The sequence below is a fragment of the Ziziphus jujuba genome, chromosome 7, assembly GCF_031755915.1.
Source record: "Ziziphus jujuba cultivar Dongzao chromosome 7, ASM3175591v1".
Lineage (NCBI taxonomy): Eukaryota > Viridiplantae > Streptophyta > Magnoliopsida > Rosales > Rhamnaceae > Ziziphus > Ziziphus jujuba.
The window spans coordinates 18,744,305-18,763,383 of record NC_083385.1 but is presented as its reverse complement, the minus strand read 5'-3'; the positions used below and the strand labels follow the sequence as shown (position 1 = coordinate 18,763,383).

General features: G+C 33.8%; 2 protein-coding genes across 3 annotated transcripts; one reads left to right on the top strand and one right to left on the bottom strand.

Annotated features, from left to right (window-relative positions):
* The first annotated feature begins 4,589 nt into the window (after positions 1-4,589).
* Positions 4,590-9,854, top strand: LOC125423957 (alanine--glyoxylate aminotransferase 2 homolog 1, mitochondrial). Its single transcript, XM_048479970.2, has 9 exons — positions 4,590-4,991; positions 6,151-6,381; positions 6,744-6,914; positions 7,251-7,394; positions 7,528-7,707; positions 7,892-8,117; positions 9,176-9,289; positions 9,423-9,509; positions 9,720-9,854. The coding sequence occupies exons 1-9, from the start codon at positions 4,722-4,724 to the stop codon at positions 9,761-9,763; spliced, it is 1,467 nt and encodes a 488-aa protein (XP_048335927.1). The 5' UTR covers positions 4,590-4,721; the 3' UTR covers positions 9,764-9,854.
* Positions 9,855-11,758: 1,904 nt separating this feature from the next.
* On the bottom strand, positions 11,759-17,328 carry LOC107425422 (transcription factor TGA4). 2 transcript variants are annotated; one of them, XM_025076630.3, is made up of 9 exons: positions 17,020-17,328; positions 15,256-15,424; positions 15,089-15,163; positions 14,632-14,691; positions 14,433-14,510; positions 14,250-14,313; positions 13,617-13,888; positions 12,682-12,912; positions 11,759-12,418 (listed from the first exon to the last, which is right to left on the bottom strand). In XM_025076630.3, the coding sequence occupies exons 2-9, from the start codon at positions 15,412-15,414 to the stop codon at positions 12,266-12,268; spliced, it is 1,092 nt and encodes a 363-aa protein (XP_024932398.1). In that variant the 5' UTR covers positions 15,415-15,424; positions 17,020-17,328; the 3' UTR covers positions 11,759-12,265. The 2 variants fall into 2 exon arrangements, with proteins under 2 accessions (XP_024932398.1, XP_015890910.1); XM_016035424.4 differs by lacking the exon at positions 17,020-17,328 and adding an exon at positions 16,443-16,895.
* Between the last annotated feature and the right edge of the window lie 1,751 nt (positions 17,329-19,079).

Here is a 19,079-nt window from a genome sequence, read left to right as displayed (position 1 = left end):
TCCCCCTGATATCCTCCGCTTTGAAAAGATGAGAAAATTCCTCTGTCAGCAGGGCCCCAACCTCTTCTCTGGTCTCGCGCCACATCCGTTAGAATCTTTTAGATCCAGAATGAAAAGTCTCCATCTATTGTTCACTGTTGAGGCATAAAATAATTTAGAATTTCGGTCTCCCGCCTTAAGCCAAATCTCCCTAGAATTTTGTCGCCAGAGAATTTCCTCTATTTTCCTCCATTCATCCAAATCTCGTCGGGCGCTCCTTTCTTCTGTAAGATATTCCTCAAAGGGCTCCAAACTCTGAAGCCATTGAATTCTGTCCTCCACTTCATTGATCCTTGTTTAACAAAATCCGAACACATCCCTGTTCCATCTCCGAAGCGCAAAAGCTGTACTTGAATTTTATACCGCACCAAGGATGTCCTCACTTTGGTATCAGTACTTCTCTAAGCCCCGTCCACTACTTCTTGACACATAGCATCCCTCGTCCATATTTCCATAAACCTAAAAGGTCTAGGTTTGTAATGGTGGTCTAAGTTTAAACTCAACTGGATGGGAATATGATCCAAGCAAGCACTGGACAAATGGGTGACTCCGACTCTATCAAAGGTTAATCTCCACTCTGTGCTAGCTAACACCCTGTTTAAGCGTTCTCTTATGTTAGCCGAACCTCCTCTTTGTTACACCAAGTACATGTATTCCCATGGTACCCTAAGTCGATAGCTCCCACGTTGAGCATAAAATGTCGCAGGAAGAAGTTTGATTTGGAAGTTATTGGTCTACACCCCCCTCCCCACCCCCCCACCCCCCGATTTTTCTGATTGGTCAACTACATCATTAAAGTCCCCGAGACACACCTAGGAATTCAAGCCCGATTGGACCTTAAGGGATAAGTCCTCCCAGAAAGCCGCTCTCAACACTCTCTCTGCAGGGCAGTGACAGAACCACATCATCCAACGACCACCTGAACTTGATTCAACCAGCACACCGATAATGCTATTAGTCACTGAAAGGATCGACCATCTCCAATTATTGTTCCACATTAATGCCAAGCCACTCTTCCTATTCTCAGGGTCCACCACAAAAAGATTTTCAAAAGCCAACTTTCTCCGAATTTTTTCAAGTCACTCTTTCTGCACCTTTGTTTCACATAGAAAGAGTCCCAATGGGGAGTGCTGTCATATAAGGCCTTTTAGGCCTCTTACTGCCGAGGATCTCCCCAATCCCCAACAACTCTACAATAGAATACTCATGGCTGAGGAGGGGGCTTGATAAGGCCCGCCTCCTCGAACTGAACAACAGACTTCAGCCCCCACTCATTTCCTTCCTGACCACTTGCCTCTTCCTTATCATTCATGTGACTTTTGCTAGCAAAACAATGTAGGATAAATACCACTTTTATCTTGGCCAAAATATCATTATAAACATTATTCTCCCATGTTTCATTAAATTATAATAATTTGATGAAACTTATAGGTCATCTTCAAAATGATGTTTGTAGCAACTTTTAAATCCATGCTAAAGTCTTTGTTCATTCTGCTTTAGACCGCTCTAAAGTCTCAGTTGGTTTGAAGATCATAATGTCCATTCCTCCAACTAAGGTATTTAAGGCTAACCTGATATAGTTGAAGGTTGCCATATCGGCCATATTTCTAGTTATGGATTTGGTGCATATATTGTTTCTATCCAACTTGAATTTGATTTTTAATTGATGGAGGAGCATATCATTGAACTTTATGCCTTACACGTTCAACCTGTCTCATTTATATAGGCACTACTTTAATAGTCTGCACTCTAGTAAATGTAATCTATTGAGGGGTCAGTTCCATGACAGATAAGACTTTAGGTGCTACAGGGGTGGATAAGACCTTAAAGGCCAACATTCTAGTTGCTTTGGTTACTATTGAAAATCCTACACTTGGATTGGTGCAAACTAATTGACCAATATCAGGGCAAAGATGACTTTTGAGGCTAGCACTCTAATAGATTTCGGTATGGTCTGGGGGGCTAATACTTCAATAAATTTAGGTACAGCCTAGACACCTAAATAGATGAAGCTTAAGGAGCATGCACCCAATAGATTTTGGCACAATTTGAGTGGCCTATATATGAATTAGATGTGGCTTAGGGGGCTTTAACTTGAATAAGTTTAGGTACAGTTGAGTGGCTAACATTAGGGTGGATGTGGTCTTCGAGACTAGTATTATGGCAGATATATTTTGAAGGACCAGCAAAAAAATGGAGTGGCCTGAGGAGCCAATATCTATTACTAGTATAGTGAGTCCACCAAACTTTGGAGTAATTTAGTAAGCTCTTGTACTGCATTAGTTAATTTTTGATTATTTTCTTGAATGAGCTTTAAATCTGTTGAATTTATCTTAGCTTCTTAGTTGATGAATCCCATCGAGCATGCCAAAAAGTAATGTTGGGAAAAATATTTTCCAACATTAAGCATTGTTTATTGTTTTTAAAAAAACAATAATATTCAATAATTAATCAAAAAAGTAAATAATTAAAACCAATAAAATAAGCAACCTATGGGTCAGCACAAAAATTAAATAATAGGCTTTAATAAAATAATAACCAAAGCCTACTCTATATTGAAAACTAAATTAAAACTTAAAGCAATATTCTAGGGTAGAAAAGTGTAATAGATGGAGAGATGTGTCTCCAAAGTGCATAGGAGGCTTCAATATATGGCATTAGAACCACCCACCAATCTCTTGATTTTTTGATGTGGGATAAAAGCCCAATACTTATACTTCAATATATCATGTGGCTTTTGCCAACAAAATAATGTAGGATAAATACTATTTTTTTTACATTCTACTTTTCTTTTATCTAGGTAAAAAATATTGGTACAAACAGTATCATTTGTTAATGTGTTCATTTTCTTTTTAAATTGTGTCTAACTTGCTTACTTCAATAATATATTAATGTTAGTTAAAAGTAGTTAAATAAGGTTAACTTAATTGTTAAGCCACTTACATGTAAGATTATGAGGTCATGGATTTAAGATACCAAGGTTGAAAAAATTATTGTAATGTTAATTGAAGATATTTATACATCTCTATTAACTACAAATGTAAGGAAATATATATATATATATATAAACAAAAAATGACATACAACTTAAAATTATATTGGCTTAGGATTTTTTTTTCTTTCCTTTACATTTGTAATTAATTGATATGTCTAATAAATTAAAACTACCACTGACAAACAATTAAAATAAGTAAACTACATACAATTTATCATGAAAAAATAAAAACCAAAAATAAATATTGAATATGTTAACAAGCAACATCTAAGGTGTTTAATTTTCTTTTTTTTTTCCTTATAAATTGTATGTAGTTTGTTTACATTCATAGCTTATTAATGTTAATTAGTAGTAATTAAAATTGATTAGACATATCAATTAACTATAAATATGAAAAAAAAAAAACAAAAAATAAACTACAACAAAAGCAAAACCAATTTTATATTGTTTCTCTTTTTTTTGTTTTTTTTTATCTCCTTATATTTATAATTAATAGGAATATCTATTTACTATAAACTATCATTAATAAACTATTAAAGTAAGCAAATTGCATATAATTTTAAAATATATATATATATATATATATATAAATAGGTTAACAAACAACACAACTTACTTTTTTGCACTTTAATTCTTAAATTTTAATAATAATAATAATAATAATTATTATTATTATTATTATTATTAGCCATTTTTCCCTTCTTTTTTTTTTTTTAACAAATTTGAACTATGTAACGCATTTAATGAGATATATACAAATCTTCTGAAATAGAATTATCTATTTGTAATTTTGTAATTTTGTTATTTTATAGCTACTGTAAGTGCGTTTCAAAAATCAAAGCTGCTAAAAAAGTGTAAACACACACACACACACACACACACACACACACACACACACACACACACACACACACACATACATACATACATACATATATATATATATATATATAATTCTTAAAAACAAAATGCAAAATTTAAAAAGCAAAATGCTAAAAGAAAAAAGTGGAGAATCAAAATGTGAAAAATGTAATACTTAAAAGATTTATAATTTCTTTTTCCATATCCCTTCCAAATTTTTGAAATTAATATTGATATTTTAGTAATTTTCTGTTTTTATGGGATATCCAATATTTTTATGGAATGAACCCACCTTCTTCCGTGTTTCGTTTTGAAACCTTTGATATTTCCTTCTATAAACATCATTCTTTCAAATGTCTAGTCCTTACGTTATTGAATTGATTTGGATGCCAGCACGGTTTGATGTTTCCGTCGATAAGTGTCTTTCTTTCGTGCATTAGAGATTGAATGAATGCCAGAAGGATTTCAACACGTGTTTCCATTTCTTTTTCTTTTCCTTTTTTTTGTAAGGCCTACCACCAGTCGTATAGGTTGGAGGTTTAAATTTTTTTATTTTTTTACAAAATTTGGCCATGCTGATGATTGCAGTAGGAGCTCGGCCATAAGTTAGGATAAGATATTATTATAGAATGGAATGAATAAAAACACACACGTCAGAAACAGATAAAGAAACAATGCAATTATTAACAAAAACTGCCTTAGTTTTTCACATAAAAAGGCCAAAACCCACAACAAGGATTAACACTATCTTGCACTCACTCACTCTCTCTCTCTCTCTTTCTCTCACTCACTCTCTGCAACAACCTCAAACGGAATCTAATCGGCCATGGCGTTTCTTTTGAAGAAAGCAATAGGAGAAACTAAACCCACCAGGTTTAACATCAACCATTTCTATAGGCTCTCTCGCTGCTGCGGTTTTGCTTCTTCTTCTTCTTCTTCACCTTCTGTTGCTGCTGCTTCTGATCATGAAGCTTTGCCTGTTCTGCCTCCGTTTGATTACAAGCCGAAACCGTACAATGGACCTTTGGCTGATGAAGTTTTCCAGAAAAGAAAGAAGTTTCTGGGTCCTTGTCTCTTTCACTTTTATAACAAGCCTGTAAGTTAATTTTCTCTTCTCTCTCTTCTCTCTGCATGCACTCAATTCCTTCACCATTTTGATTTTTGAATTTTGATTTTTGCTTTTGTTTTTATTTTGTTTTTTGCTTTGTTTTTTCCTAGTTGTTGGGTTTAATGCAGTTTACCATTTTGGTCCGTTTGGCTGCTTGGAAACCAGAGGAAAATTGTAGAGACATAGATACATGAAATTTTGGTTGTGAAAAAAATGAAAAAATGAACAAACCTGTACATATGTGAAAACCATAATATTCTTCACCTCATTCGGCGTTTTTGTATATATATATATATATATATTATTTTGGTTATTTTATGTTTGTTTAATTACCAATTAAGTTTGTTAAATTACCATTTTTCCGAGGTAGATCACCTTAACACACTCCCTCAAATATACTTCCAGCCAATTTTGGACTCATTTTTGGGTTCTTACATGTCTTTCTTCTTCTTCTTCTTCTTCTTCTTCTTCTTCTTCTTCTTGTTCTGTGGAGTTGTGAAAGTTTTAAATTGCATCTTATTCAAAAACTTTTTACCAGTTGTACTTATATGTCAATTATTATGTAAGCTCTTCCATTTGAATTGCATCTTATTCAGAAGCCTTTTACCAATTGTACTTCTAGGTCAATTATTTGTATGGTAGCTCTTCCATTTCCCATCCTGCACATGATCTAGTAATGATACAATTTCTGATCATATCATTTGGAATGTTTATTAGTTTGAACCTTTACAGTTCGTTGTGGTGGTTGAGCTGTACAGCAATTAGGCATCTTGGATTTGGATTGTTGTTGTCATTGTTGCTGTTGTTATCTATTCAAACTTAATTTGAAATCTGTAAATCAGTTTGAATGTTGACATTTTAGGATCATGTTATGACCTTGTTCTGTTCAAATTAATATGGGGTACAACATTTTGTAATTGTTAATGGATGAACTAGCATGACCAAACAGAAATTGGAAGTCAAATAATCAGTATAATAGTTGAGCTTGGTGATATAATATGACAGGTTTGGCTTCCATATGTTGTTGTTGTATAATAGTGCTAACAGTCAGTATTTTCTCTTCCAGAAATTTCTGTATCGGCTATAGTCTGAACAGGATTTTATTTATAAACCAATTTCTGCTACTAACTTTTCGTCATGTACGCAGCTAAATATTGTTGAGGGGAAAATGCAATACTTATTTGATGAGAATGGAAAGCGCTATCTTGATGCTTTTGCTGGTATAGTCACTGTTTCTTGTGGACACTGCCATCCCGATATCTTAAATGCTATCACGGAGCAGAGCAAGCTTCTACAGCATGCCACAACCATATACTTACACCATGCAATAACTGATTTTGCTGAGGCATTAGCATCAAAAATGCCTGGAAACTTAAAGGTTTGTTCATCTTCCTCAACCTTTACCCTTATTCAAATCCTACCATTAAATATAATTCTTCATAATGGTCTGTCACATATGATATTGGAAAGTCTTGCCATGTAACATACAAGATTAAAGCCTTTCTTTGAATGAGAATTACTCATATATTGATATAGAGCAATGAAATTGTTAATTATGATTCTAGAATTGCTGATTGCAGACCCTACTGAGGAAATGGACATTTCTTGGATTCTATTTTGCTTTGATTTTATTTTCTTGATATTTCTCCAATAATGTAGATGAGATATGCAGAATCTTATAGGCATCTTCATCAAACTTTATTTAGAATGTTAACCCCATCGAGACCATTTTAAATGCAGGTAGTTTATTTTGTGAATTCTGGCTCAGAAGCAAACGAATTAGCAATGTTGATGGCCCGTCTATACACTGGTAATCTTGGCATGATTTCATTGAGAAATGCATATCATGGAGGAAGTGCTGGTACATTAGGATTGACAGCACTGAATACTTGGAAGTACCCAATTCCAGAGGTTTGTAATTTTGTATAGCTTCAGAAAAATGTTATCTTACATCATCCTATTCCGACAACATATTTTAATATCATATGGTGTCAGCTATACAGAAAACAAGGATAAGTTGAATTCTTAGGGGGCACCTCAAACAATCACATTTTCTAACTTTCCTTCATTATCCTGTTTTCTCAAATTTTAATTTGATTGGATACTTGCACGTAAATCAGTAATATTCTTTTTCTTTTCGTTCATCACAGCTTCACTCTGTGGTCAGCTTTGAATGTAACAATTGTAAATCTTTCATTCTTTTCATGTGGAAATGACTTAACCAAAAACTGCTGTGACAATATGCAGGGTGAAATTCATCATGTTGTAAATCCAGATCCATATCATGGAGTCTTCGGATCTGATGCCAAACTTTATGCAAAAGACGTTCAAGATCATATAGTTTATGGTACTTCAGGAAGAGTTGCTGGATTTTTATCTGAAACAATTCAGGTTGGCAGTGATTTTTTTCTTAGATGAGACTTTAAATTGATAATTATGATCATTGTGATTGAGCCACTGATGATTCTAAATTATGTCTCACTTTTTTTTTCTTTTTTTTTTTTTTTTCTTTTTTCAATTTTAGGGAGTTGGAGGAGCAGTTGAATTGGCCCCTGGATATTTGAAACTGGTGTATGACATTGTTCGCAAGGCCGGTGGTGTCTGCATTGCTGATGAAGTACAAACTGGGTTTGGTCGCACAGGAAGCCATTACTGGGGTTTTGAGACTCAGGGGGTCATCCCTGATATAGTTACCATGGCAAAGGTCTTAAAATTATCTTTTGAAGTTTAATAGTTTTTCCTGAAGGTTTTGTCATATAAATTACGTTAAACACATTGCTTGTTATAGCTTCTCCATTTATTTGACTTTTTTTTCATTTAGACGAAGCACTTTGGATTTCTTAGAATCTTGACTGATAATGCCATCATAATCTCAATTAACAATTTAGGGTATTGGAAATGGTTTACCATTGGGAGCAGTGGTGACAACACCAGAAATAGCAAGCGTCCTAGCCGGTAAAGTTCGATTCAATACTTTTGGTGGAAACCCTGTGTGTTCTGCTGGAGGACTTGCAGTGCTCAGAGTTATTGATAAGGAGAAGCGTCAAGCTCATTGCCATGATGTTGGTTCTCATTTACTTGACCGTTTGAGAGCCCTTCAGCAAAGACATGATAGTAACTATTCTCAAACTTGTTATTCTAACTCAATTCTTTATCATCTGGATATATATCTTGCATAAGTTAGATTCAGTTGCCATCTGCTTTTATGGTTCTGGTTGCCCTTTATCAAACCGAAATCAGTTGAGCTCTTTAGGTTTGAATGTAGGCAAACATTAAACCCTGTTATGGAGATTTTTATATGACTGAGAGTTGTTTGAATTAATTATTTACAATGACCAAAATGGGATCATTTTTAGCATGTAGGGCTAGAACATGGATTGTGTCCACATTTGCATTTTTCTTATTATGTTAATGCATAGAGGGTAATGCCCTAATCAGTATTATATAGAGCATTACCAAAAGAAGAACAAAGATGAAATTGAATGAATAGGAGTTTCACAGTACATTTGTTTGGTTAGGATTCAGGAAAAAATATTTTGAGAAGCATGTTTCGGCTGGAGTAAGTTTAGTGGCTTACCATATTGCTTGTGAATGAACTAAGTATTATAACAAGAATACTCCATAGACAAAGTTACTTACCCAGTTAGTGGCTTACCATATTGCTTGTGAATGAACTAAGTATTATAACAAGAATACTCCATAGACAAAGTTAGTTATCCAGTCTCTTTAGAATAGTCATTTAGTATTGAAAATTTTGAACAGTGCATTGCAGTTGTTTCTTGGATTAACAATCAATAAAAGCATTTTCGTTTTTTGTGTTTCTGCATTAGGTCAAGAAAAGTTGCAGTTCTCCTTGTAAATTAATTTTTCTTTTTTATTGTTGAATATTTCAACTGCATGTCCTTACCTATCCAGGATAAATTTAATGAGAGAGAGAGAATAAAAGAAGAAGATATTTTGTGCATCCTACTCATTGAATGTCTGTTATTCTTCAGATGACAATCATTTGTTCACTTGAATTTTTTGCTTAGTCACTATTCTGTGCTTTTTCAGTTTGCATATTTTTAATCCTGTATATTCTCTTTGTTGTGCGATATATTGACCTTTATAGAGTGGCCAAATCTTACGTAATGTAGAACCGCTTATATGTGCATGACTTTGTATTTTATCAGTCATCGGAGATGTAAGAGGCCGAGGCTTAATGCTGGGCGTAGAACTTGTTAGTGACAGAAAAGAAAAGACACCTGCCAAGGCAGAAACTGCTGTTGTATTTGAGAAAATGAGAGGTAATTCATATTCTTCCCTACCAAAAACTTGAATTAAGAATATTTACATTTGGAGATATATTTTTTCTCCCTACAATTTCCTCCAAAACATCCTAACCGGTTATAAAAATCATTAACTGGTTCCTGAATGAAGAGCTTGGAATTCTACTTGGGAAAGGAGGACTGCATGGCACTGTTTTCAGAATAAAACCACCAATGTGTTTTACCAAAGATGATGCAGGTATTCTTCGTGTTTATCACTCTACTTTCAAGAAACCTTGTCTTGGTTGAAAAGAGGTCGAAATTGGGAAAAGATTCTGAAAGCTGAGAATGAACAGCTTAACTGGGAATTGGATTAGATGTGTTTTCTATTTATATTACATTCTTTTTCTTTCCTTTTGGGCATGCGGGGGTGTAAAAATATACTTACATTATCCATGTTTATCTGCAGATTTTCTAGTGGACGCTCTGGACTATAGTTTGTCAAGGCTGTGAGGATTACTCAGTACTGAGTCACCATGATTGTTGTAATGCGCTTAACGCTCTCAGCTTATAAATAAAGAATTTAACTCCAATTATGCACCAATTGAGTTTGTTGAATTTGTTCTCATTTGCTAGCATGATAAAACCCAGTTTATCTTTTCTGTTAACCCCTCCCCAAGCGAGTTCTATAAGTTTCATATCAATCATCCTGTTGGGCTGACCTACAAGAACCGTGAGGGGAGGCATGGTGTCACTATATAGTCGTTATGCGCCATAGATATAGGGCACCTGAGTCAGGATCCATGAAAACTTGTCCATTATGCTTTCACCTTAAACCCTTATAGGTCATTGTACTGAGGTGTTCAGTTTGCAATCACTGGTTTAAAATGTGCTCTATCAATGTGTTTATTTTTCCTGTGTAGCTGACAAAAAGTGGGATTAGCTTAGGGGGTATAAATAGTTCAGATGATTGCATTTCGTGCTTTTATATCTCATTCGAACGTGACTTGGTCATAACAATGAACCAATTTGAAAAACGAAATAGGTTTATTTGAAATATGAGTTTGGCTTGAGTAGTTAATAAGTAGAAGCTCTCTATTTCAAACTGAGATCTTAAGGTGCAATGGTGAATCTGTTCGTTTGGCCTATCTTCAATTCTTAAACGAGTGCATCTAAGTTCCACCTTCAGGAAAGCCTCCTAATGCAATTGCAAAAAGTTTCCAATATCCATCCTTAACTCCTGCTAGCTCATTCAGCATTTTAGGATCCACTATTTAACGCCAAGGTTTCTCTGTACCAATTTTATCAGCTTGGAACTAAAAGCTGATTGTCTGGTTAGGAGGACGAATAGAAATACTCCAAGGCTATACACATCACTCTGCTCCACAACAGATAGTGTATGGAAGCCATCAATTTGGCAACAAAATCCTTGCCTAAAACTACTATTGAAAGATAGAAATTGCTACGGATAATAGGCCTGGAAAATGCAGTGTGGAATTAGTTAAATGCATGAGCAATATCCTTGAACAATTTTCAATCCTATCTTCCATGGGAGCGTATTATCTTTTTCCTGTTCGAACCAGTTAAGCCTCTGTGCTAATTGGAAGATCCATGCTCTGCATCCTCATAAACCAATGCCCAAACAACAGCCTCGTACTTTCAGAAATCCACTGTGACTGCTCATTTGCGATGCATTGGCAATGTCACAGCATGCCGCATTAGCTGTAACAAGTTTATTATTAAACATCTTGATTAGAGCTCTGTAACAAGTTTATTATTAAAACCAGGCAGTCTAAATGCGCCTTGAACCAGTGATGATGATCATCATCATCCATCGAGTTGTTAGTCGCTTTCTGTAGTTGTTTAGTTGAGTAGCTATGGATTGGATTGCATCTACCATTTTTAGATGATATAAGCACCTTCGTTGATGTGCCTCCGGTCTCTATTAATTCTTTCTACTTTAGTTGTTTGTTCTTTTCCATCACATTCATCCCAACTGGTACTTTCATAAATCACTCCTTTTTACACAAACACAAACTCCTTTTGAGTCAATCAAATTGCAAAAAATGAAAAATTTAAAAATTTAAAGAATCAATAAATAAATATTAAGAATTAAAAAAAAAAAAAAAAAAAAAAAAAAAAAAAAAGGAAAACAAAATCCCAAACTTTTTATTACAGTGATGGGTTTGTTCACAAGGTTGGAGATACATTGATGAAAGAGATTTATGATCAAAATGAATATGCATACCAAGTTACCAACACTGTAATTGACGTAAGTATAGCTCAAATTCTTATAAGATAATATGAATTTGAATAGCTATTAGCTCGTCTAATTAGATCTTGCTTAGAAGCTTAATATTTTTACTGAAAAAAAGTCCCAAGTTTAATATATTTACTTCTGTCCATAAAGATAAATACCGCTTATTATCTTAGGCTTTAAACAAAGCCCGGAAGACAAATAGGAACTGAAGAAGAAAGAAGAAGAAGAAGAAGAAGAAGAAGAAGAAGGAGAGGAAAACCGTCTCCCTGGAACCAACCAGGATTGTCCTTACAATTTATATATAAACTTTCCAAGAATAAAGTAATCTCTTCATTTCTTAACATGAAGAAAATACTTTTACAATATACACGAATAATGTATGTGATGCACTGAGATCACAAAATAAATATCTACACCACATAATTTCCATCTGTTATAGACTTGAAAATGTGCATCCTACACATTTGCTTTTTATATAATGTACAAAAAAAAAAAAAAAAAAAAGGCATAACAATTCAATTTACTTATACAAACCACTCACCTCTAGGACTGGAAAAACTGGCTATTCATATTTACAACTTTCCTCGGATTGATAAGGGAGACTGCGTGAAAACTGCAAGCCGCTTCAATTATGTCTACATTATGACTAATATGGCATTAGGAAAGGCGCCTCCCATCGGAAAGCACAGCCCCTGGTGGTGATATCTTGCTGACAAAGTTTAAACTTTTAGCTTGTTTGCTCTTCCATGCTAAGACTAGGCAGGCTCACGGGGACGAGTAGCCCATAGTGAGCTTAAAGCCCTTAGCCGTTGAAAGTACTCACCCAAAGTGAGCAGACCTCTGGCTGTCTGGCGTGTGGTCAAGAGCTCTGATACATTCCGCAAAGTTTCCTGCCGAAGATGATCAGCCTGAAAAAAATAATAATAATCACACTCCAATTCCCTCAGCACTTTTTAAAAACATCGTCTTGGGTATCAATAAATGTTGTTACACTAGTAGTTCTCATAAGAGACATGTAAGCCACGAAATTCTGAAATACCATTTGAAAACTCAATGTTGACTATAAAGTTTGAAAGAACAAACCTGCAGGTTATGCCACACAGATAAACTACACTTGGATAAAATGGAAGGAAACCATTTATCAGTATATGATAAAGAAACAACGCATTACCTGGGCAACAAAGGTCACCAGATCATCCAATTTCTTCATTGCAGTAGTGCCCATCTGTGGGGCATAGCTTCCTTCACCTAGTTCACCATCTGCTACAGCCTTAGCCAGTCCTTGTTGGAGTTTATCCATGCCTTGTGAAAGAGCATCTTCAGCTTGTTGACATGATTTTACAAGGTTATAAACATCAGTAAGTTGCTTATCTGTCAAGGGATCAAGTTGGGGAACAAGAACCTGTAAAATAACAAAAAACTTATTTATTAGCATCTTCTCATGCTTGATCATAAACTTCGACAGTTCATAAGCTGCGAAAATTTTGGCATTACAATAAGTACAGTAGTCATCTTAAGTAAAAACAAATAAACAAATGGACCCAGCCCTCCCAAAGAAGAACTACTCAAAACAGAAAAGTAAGTTGGTCCTAAGAGAGATGCCACAATCCTCTTCCACAGAAGAGTGATAATCTTTACACATCCATTTCCATATTAGATAGGATTAACCATTCAGCAGGGAAATTTACTGACAAAATAAAGGAGACAGACAGATTGAAAAAAGCCACTTTTTTTTTTTTTTTTTTTTTTCCCCTGTTGGTTCTGAAGCAAATGAATTTAGTCATCTTCTCAAGGTGGATGGAGCTAGAACAAAAGAGAACATGATATAATATCTAAACCAGTGTCTGTATACATCATTGCAGCCACATATGTGCCTGAAGCATCTCATGTTTTAGTTATTAATGTCCAATGTTTTTGCTTATCTCATATTTGTGTCATTGTTATGTGACCGACTCTTTAATCTTAAGATTTAACAAAAATTTCAACTCGGTCAAATTAAGGTTAAGAACAAGATCCTTCAATTACTAATCCAACACATCGGGAGCACTCTATGCAACAAGAGATGCATTACTTTACATCAATGTTTTAAATTGAACCATACATCACCTTAAGAAGCTCTGAAGGACGAAACCCACCAATCCACAGAAAGAACCTCTCAGCTGATGTTTTCCACATCCCAGACATCATATAAAAAACATCAGCTTTTGCAGCAGTTGCTTTCATGCGAAAAAGATCAAAATAGTGGCTCATGCCATTATCCACAAGCATGCGAAGCTCTACATCAGTTATATGAGCATTCAAAGCATTCCTCAGTTCACAAGTTTGCCTATTTTGTTCTTCTACCCAATGTCCATACTCCATCTCAAATGCAGCGATACCTAAAGAACCCATAGTTTAGGTAGTTTTAAACCACAAGAAAAATGAAAAGCATTAACTTGATATACATACTTGAAATGACCTCCTAATAGCTTGAACTCAAAAATACCATACTAAAAATATACATGAAGCTCCTTAGTATATTTTAAAAATATAAGCACAATGACAAATTTGCAGTTAAAAGTTTGAAGGCTTCTATGAAACAATAAGATATTCATGCTACAGTAAATAAAAGTGTCTCTTCTACATTTTAAAAAGCAGGATGTTTGAGACATGCAATGTTAACTGTTATGGAATATCAACATGTGCGAAACAGGTGAAAAAAAACAAAAGATGTAGCAGTCACAAATATTAATAATGTACCTGAATTCATAGTTCCAGAGAACCCCAGATGATTAGCATCTAATCCACCACTTACATACATGCCCTGCAGTAAAAGTCCATTGCTCTAATTAATTTTCTAGGAAGAAAAAGTTATTGAACTTTAATGAAAATCATTTTACAAGTTGAAGAAGCTGCAAGGAAGCGAATCTTGTAGAGTCTTACTTGGTGCCTAGCTCGTTCAAGCTCTTGCTCTAATTGAATAAGTTTCAAACGACTTGATTCTAACTGCTGAACATAGGCCTGCAGAGCAGAAGTTAAAAACCAAAAATAAATAAAAATAATAAACCAAAAAAAAAAAAAAAAGGGTTAGTCAAACAGTTGGTGTGTTTAGAATTTCTTCCAATGCATATCTGCCTCCCACCTTCTTCCTCAAACGGCTCTTACGAGCAGCCTCCCGATTTTGTGCAAGTCGTCTTTGTACCTGCAATTTTTACAATAAAATTGGGACCAGGCAATAAGTAGCTGGTGTAAAAGGCTCATTAGAAACCTACAAAAATAAAGTAACAAAGAAAAAAGTGAATAGTTCATTAGTTGAATTGCTCAACTGTGAGCATACACCTATATTAAATTGAGAGGGCACAAGACAGTAAATCTAAAAGTATACAACGAACATTCGACATTGAAAACATAAGTTCACCCACAGACGGATGAACGAAAACAGTTCTGCAGAATGAATATACAATCAAGCAACCGTAATATGCAACTCCAAAGTTGACTCTGTCAAGGTCTCTATCCCACAATCAATTTTGAACTGAAAACTAAGAGAGTTGAATGGAGAAACATCACCAGGCATTGAGGCGGAAACATATAACTTTTACCTTATCCACAGGTTTTGTTGCTTCCTGATCATATTTGTTAGAAGTTCCCAGTATTCCCTGTGAAGTGTCCTCTGACTGGTAAAATTAAACAAGTTAAAGAGTTAGCTCAATATTGCTGAAATATCAAGAACCAAAGAATTTAAACTTCGAAAAATCAAAAATTGCACCTGAGCACTTAGTTTTGTGTCCGCCTCCACAATTATTGATGCTGATGCATTAAAATTGCCACTATTTTTAAAGGTTTCTTCCCACATGCTAATCTGGTGGAGAGGCTCATACGCAGCCATCCTTCTTGAGGTAACAAACTGGGTGGATGTAAAGTTCATGCTTTTTTAACTGACAATGAATGCAGCTCAATTAGTTTTTTGCATAAAAGCACAGCACAAAAACGAAAACAAACTAAAGCCAAAATAGTAACAAATTATATAAATTAGAACTTCGGTGGTTCCATCCTAAAATGATAACAGCACTCTTTAAAAGATTATGTACTAATTTCTGCTTCAACATAAGCAAATAGCAGTGAAATAGTGTCTGATATTAATTGATAGCAAAGTTGGTACTAATTCAAACAAAAATTCAGAAGAGAACCAATTATGTAATACTTTGACAATACCAAATCCAGTATCACGGATTATGAGCCTATATAAACATCCACCACACAAAATTAAAAATTAAAAACCAGAGAACCAAGGAAAATTTTGTATAGAAAACTACTGATTCAACCAAATATATTATTAATTCTCAGAATTCCCGATGAAAACAAGACACCTCTAAATTCCATCATTGAAAATGCACAATGTCCTATAAAAAGAAGAAAACATGGCCCCAATTGAGTGGTATACTAAATAAAAATAAATGCTAAACAACAGCACGAAAAGGGAAATAAAACAGAAGAGAAGGTTATAAACACGAACAAGAACCAAAGCAAAGAAACGTCAACATAACAGTGAAGGAGAGGAAGCAGAGAAAGATAAAGCTTTAGGAGACCTTAAAACAGAAGATCGTCTCAAATAAGAGAATATATTACATATCTATATATACATATATAGATATGTAATATGTATATATATAAATATAAAAGATAACCACAAGGAACCTTTTTGCACGGCTGCAACCAATAAATACAATTTCCCAGAGCCAATTAAACAGAGAAATCTGACCATTCCACACACTAGTTTTCACATTTGAAGAATAAAAATTACAAATTCTATTCATGATAATATAAACAATTATTCACTAAAAGAAAAACCAGTATGGAAACACCGAGTTTGGTTTTTTATTTTTTTTTTATTTTTTTCTGCCACTCTTCCAGAAAAGGCATCAAAATGGTGGAGAGGCAAGAGAAAGACTGTACATAAAACTTTGAATGAAGAAAGTTTCCCAGACGATGCTACCATGCTTTGTTTACTTTCTTCCAAACTTCATTGACCAAGAAACCAATACGCAGACCCATGTAACAAAAACTCAAAAGTATTAACAGAAAACGACCTCTAGTAATCAGAAAACACAGGAATAACCAAAATTAAACAAGACTCAAATTCTTCACCAGTTTGAAAACATATATATACACACACATGTGTATGTATGTATATGTGTATGTATGTAAATGTATATATGTATGTTTGTATTATGTATGTCTGTACTTCTTTTGTATACTACTTCTGTTCTGTTTGAACCAACAAAAAAAAAAAAAAAAAAAAAGCTCAACCCAAGCTAAATTTTCGATTATGTTCACAAACAAAACAGCCAAAAAAATAAAAAATAAATAAAAAAAAAAACCCAAATTCTCAATTCTTCAGCTTTCTCAGGAAACAAACGGACGCAGAAACGTGGGATGAAAAAAGAAAAACGGAAAAAAAAAATTATAAGAGTATGAAACAGAGAACCCAAAAAAAAAAAAAAAAAAAAAAAAAAAAAAAAAAAACCCGAACCTTTTTTTTGTGTTATCTTTTTTTTTTTTTTGTCTTTTTTTTTTTTTTTTTGGCAGAGCTAAATCCAAGCTCTTCGAGCACGTAGTCCCAATCGAAAATCTATCTTCTTCAAAACCAAAACCCTAATTAGTCTCATCATTCTTGCAGAAGAATCGAATGGGAACACGACAGCTTAAAAATGACTTGCAAACTATTAATCATATTCTAATCTTCCGATTAAAATATTAATTTTCTTATTTATTAATTTATTTTTTTTCAATTATTGTTCATTAATATTAATTTATATTTTTTTTGGAAAAAATATATATATTTTTTGTTTTGTCTGAAAGTGTTATACAGAGAGAGACCCAGAGAGTCAAAGCTTGGAAATTAGCTGAGCGCCGTGGTCGTCATCTTTCCACTACGTGCTAATATGCGCACCAGGTGGATTTGGTTTACTGCGCATCCTTTTAACCTGTGCAACTTCTCCTCTCCAATTGTATGTGCTTTTTTTTTTTCAGAGAGTGTGTGTTCCGCTGACGTCATATTCCGGCGGACTTGTCGGCGGGGAATCGTATCTCCGGCGGAATCTAGAAGAGGATAGGGGAAGGAGATGAGGGAAAAGGGTTCGGTTTTGGAGTTTGAGGTTTTCGCGTGGAAGAGGCGCGTGGGAGAGGGACTGAGGAGTTTGGTGGCAATCGCGGGAATGGAGTGGCAGTTGGAAGGGGGAGAGAGCGTGCGGACACGCGCTTTGGGTTGCGTGTGAGGTCGGTGTTCCTAAATTGGGGATTTTCCATTTTTATAGTGGGAATAGTAACGGCTATTACTATTAGAATTGGAATTAGAATTAGATCCTCTTGAGGACCGAATTGAGAATATCAGAATCTTGAGGGGCATACCACCATTTAGGTTTAAAATGCGTACCCTGCATTTTATTTTATTTTTATTTATTTTTTTTTTTTTATGCCAACTGCCTTGAGGATTCTGATCCTGCGTTGCCCGCTGGGGTTCAAAAAAGTCCAGAAGCTTTGGCCCATCTTAGCAATTCAAACTTATTAAAATTCAGAGTTGTCTTTTTTCAATTCAAATTTAAAATTAATTGTATTTTAATATTATTAATTTTGAAATAAGAGAAAACATATTTTGTCCATCTCAACTATTATATCTTTTGACATTAACGTGCAAACTTTTTTTTGTCATTTTAATCTTATATTGTTATTTTCATAAATGAATTTATAAAATTAATTATATATAACTAAGAAAATTCTATTGAAAAACAATTTTATTTTGTTTTATTTCATTTTTAATTATATTTACAGTCTAATTTTGTTAAATCTATTTGAAAAAATCGAGAAATTGTACTAAAATGACAAATAAAACAATAGTTCAAATGGTTATATGATATTTTTAAAAGCTAAGGTAGTAAAGTGTCAAAAAGTGTCAAAGATATAGTATTCAAAAGGATATAGTGTATTTAACCATTTAGAATATTAACATTTAGATCTTGGATTTTAAAACTTATAAAATGGATTCATCTATTTGTGATTTGATACCTATAGGGCTTTCTATAGATTTAATAGCTATGGTTTTTAACCCCTACTACAATTAGGAAGTATGGACTGTGATCTTTAGAAGTTAAAAATGGATGTTGTTTATACTTTACGACATTATGTAAAACGTTTTGAAAATAATTTTTTTGTTGATTGATGTTGAAGAATTTGGTAGAGTTGAATCAATGTATACCAAATCAAAAATAAATGGCTCCATGTGGGGAAAAAATAGCTATAATGGGTTTTAAAATCTATAACCTGAATTGCAACATCTTAAAATTAAAGATATTAAAATGTAATTAACTATTAAATTTAATAATTTGTACTTAAATATTTATAGAATAAGAAAAATAAATTTTTTTTTTTACAATTTATTTACAAAATAATGTGGTAATACATAAAAGTATAGTAAAAGAAGAGTAATATAAACTAAATATGTTAAATAAATTTTTAAATGAATTGGTGAAATTAGACCCAAAAAATAATGAATTATTGAAACTCAATATAGACTACTAAAATAATATTATAAGC

Excerpts from the sequence above, each read along its gene's own strand:
- LOC107425422 (XM_025076630.3), bottom strand. The coding sequence starts at position 15,414 with ATGAACTTTACATCCACCCAGTTTGTTACCTCAAGAAGGATGGCTGCG. Across the intron at positions 14,511-14,631 it reads AGAGCCGTTTGAGGAAGAAG|GCCTATGTTCAGCAGTTAGA; the intron begins GTGGGAGGCAGA and ends TCTGCTCTGCAG. Across the intron at positions 13,889-14,249 it reads CTCTGGAACTATGAATTCAG|GTATCGCTGCATTTGAGATG; the intron begins GTACATTATTAA and ends TGGGTTCTTTAG.
- LOC125423957 (XM_048479970.2), top strand. The coding sequence starts at position 4,722 with ATGGCGTTTCTTTTGAAGAAAGCAATAGGAGAAACTAAACCCACCAGG. Across the intron at positions 4,992-6,150 it reads TTCACTTTTATAACAAGCCT|CTAAATATTGTTGAGGGGAA; the intron begins GTAAGTTAATTT and ends TCATGTACGCAG. Across the intron at positions 9,510-9,719 it reads TTTTACCAAAGATGATGCAG|ATTTTCTAGTGGACGCTCTG; the intron begins GTATTCTTCGTG and ends GTTTATCTGCAG.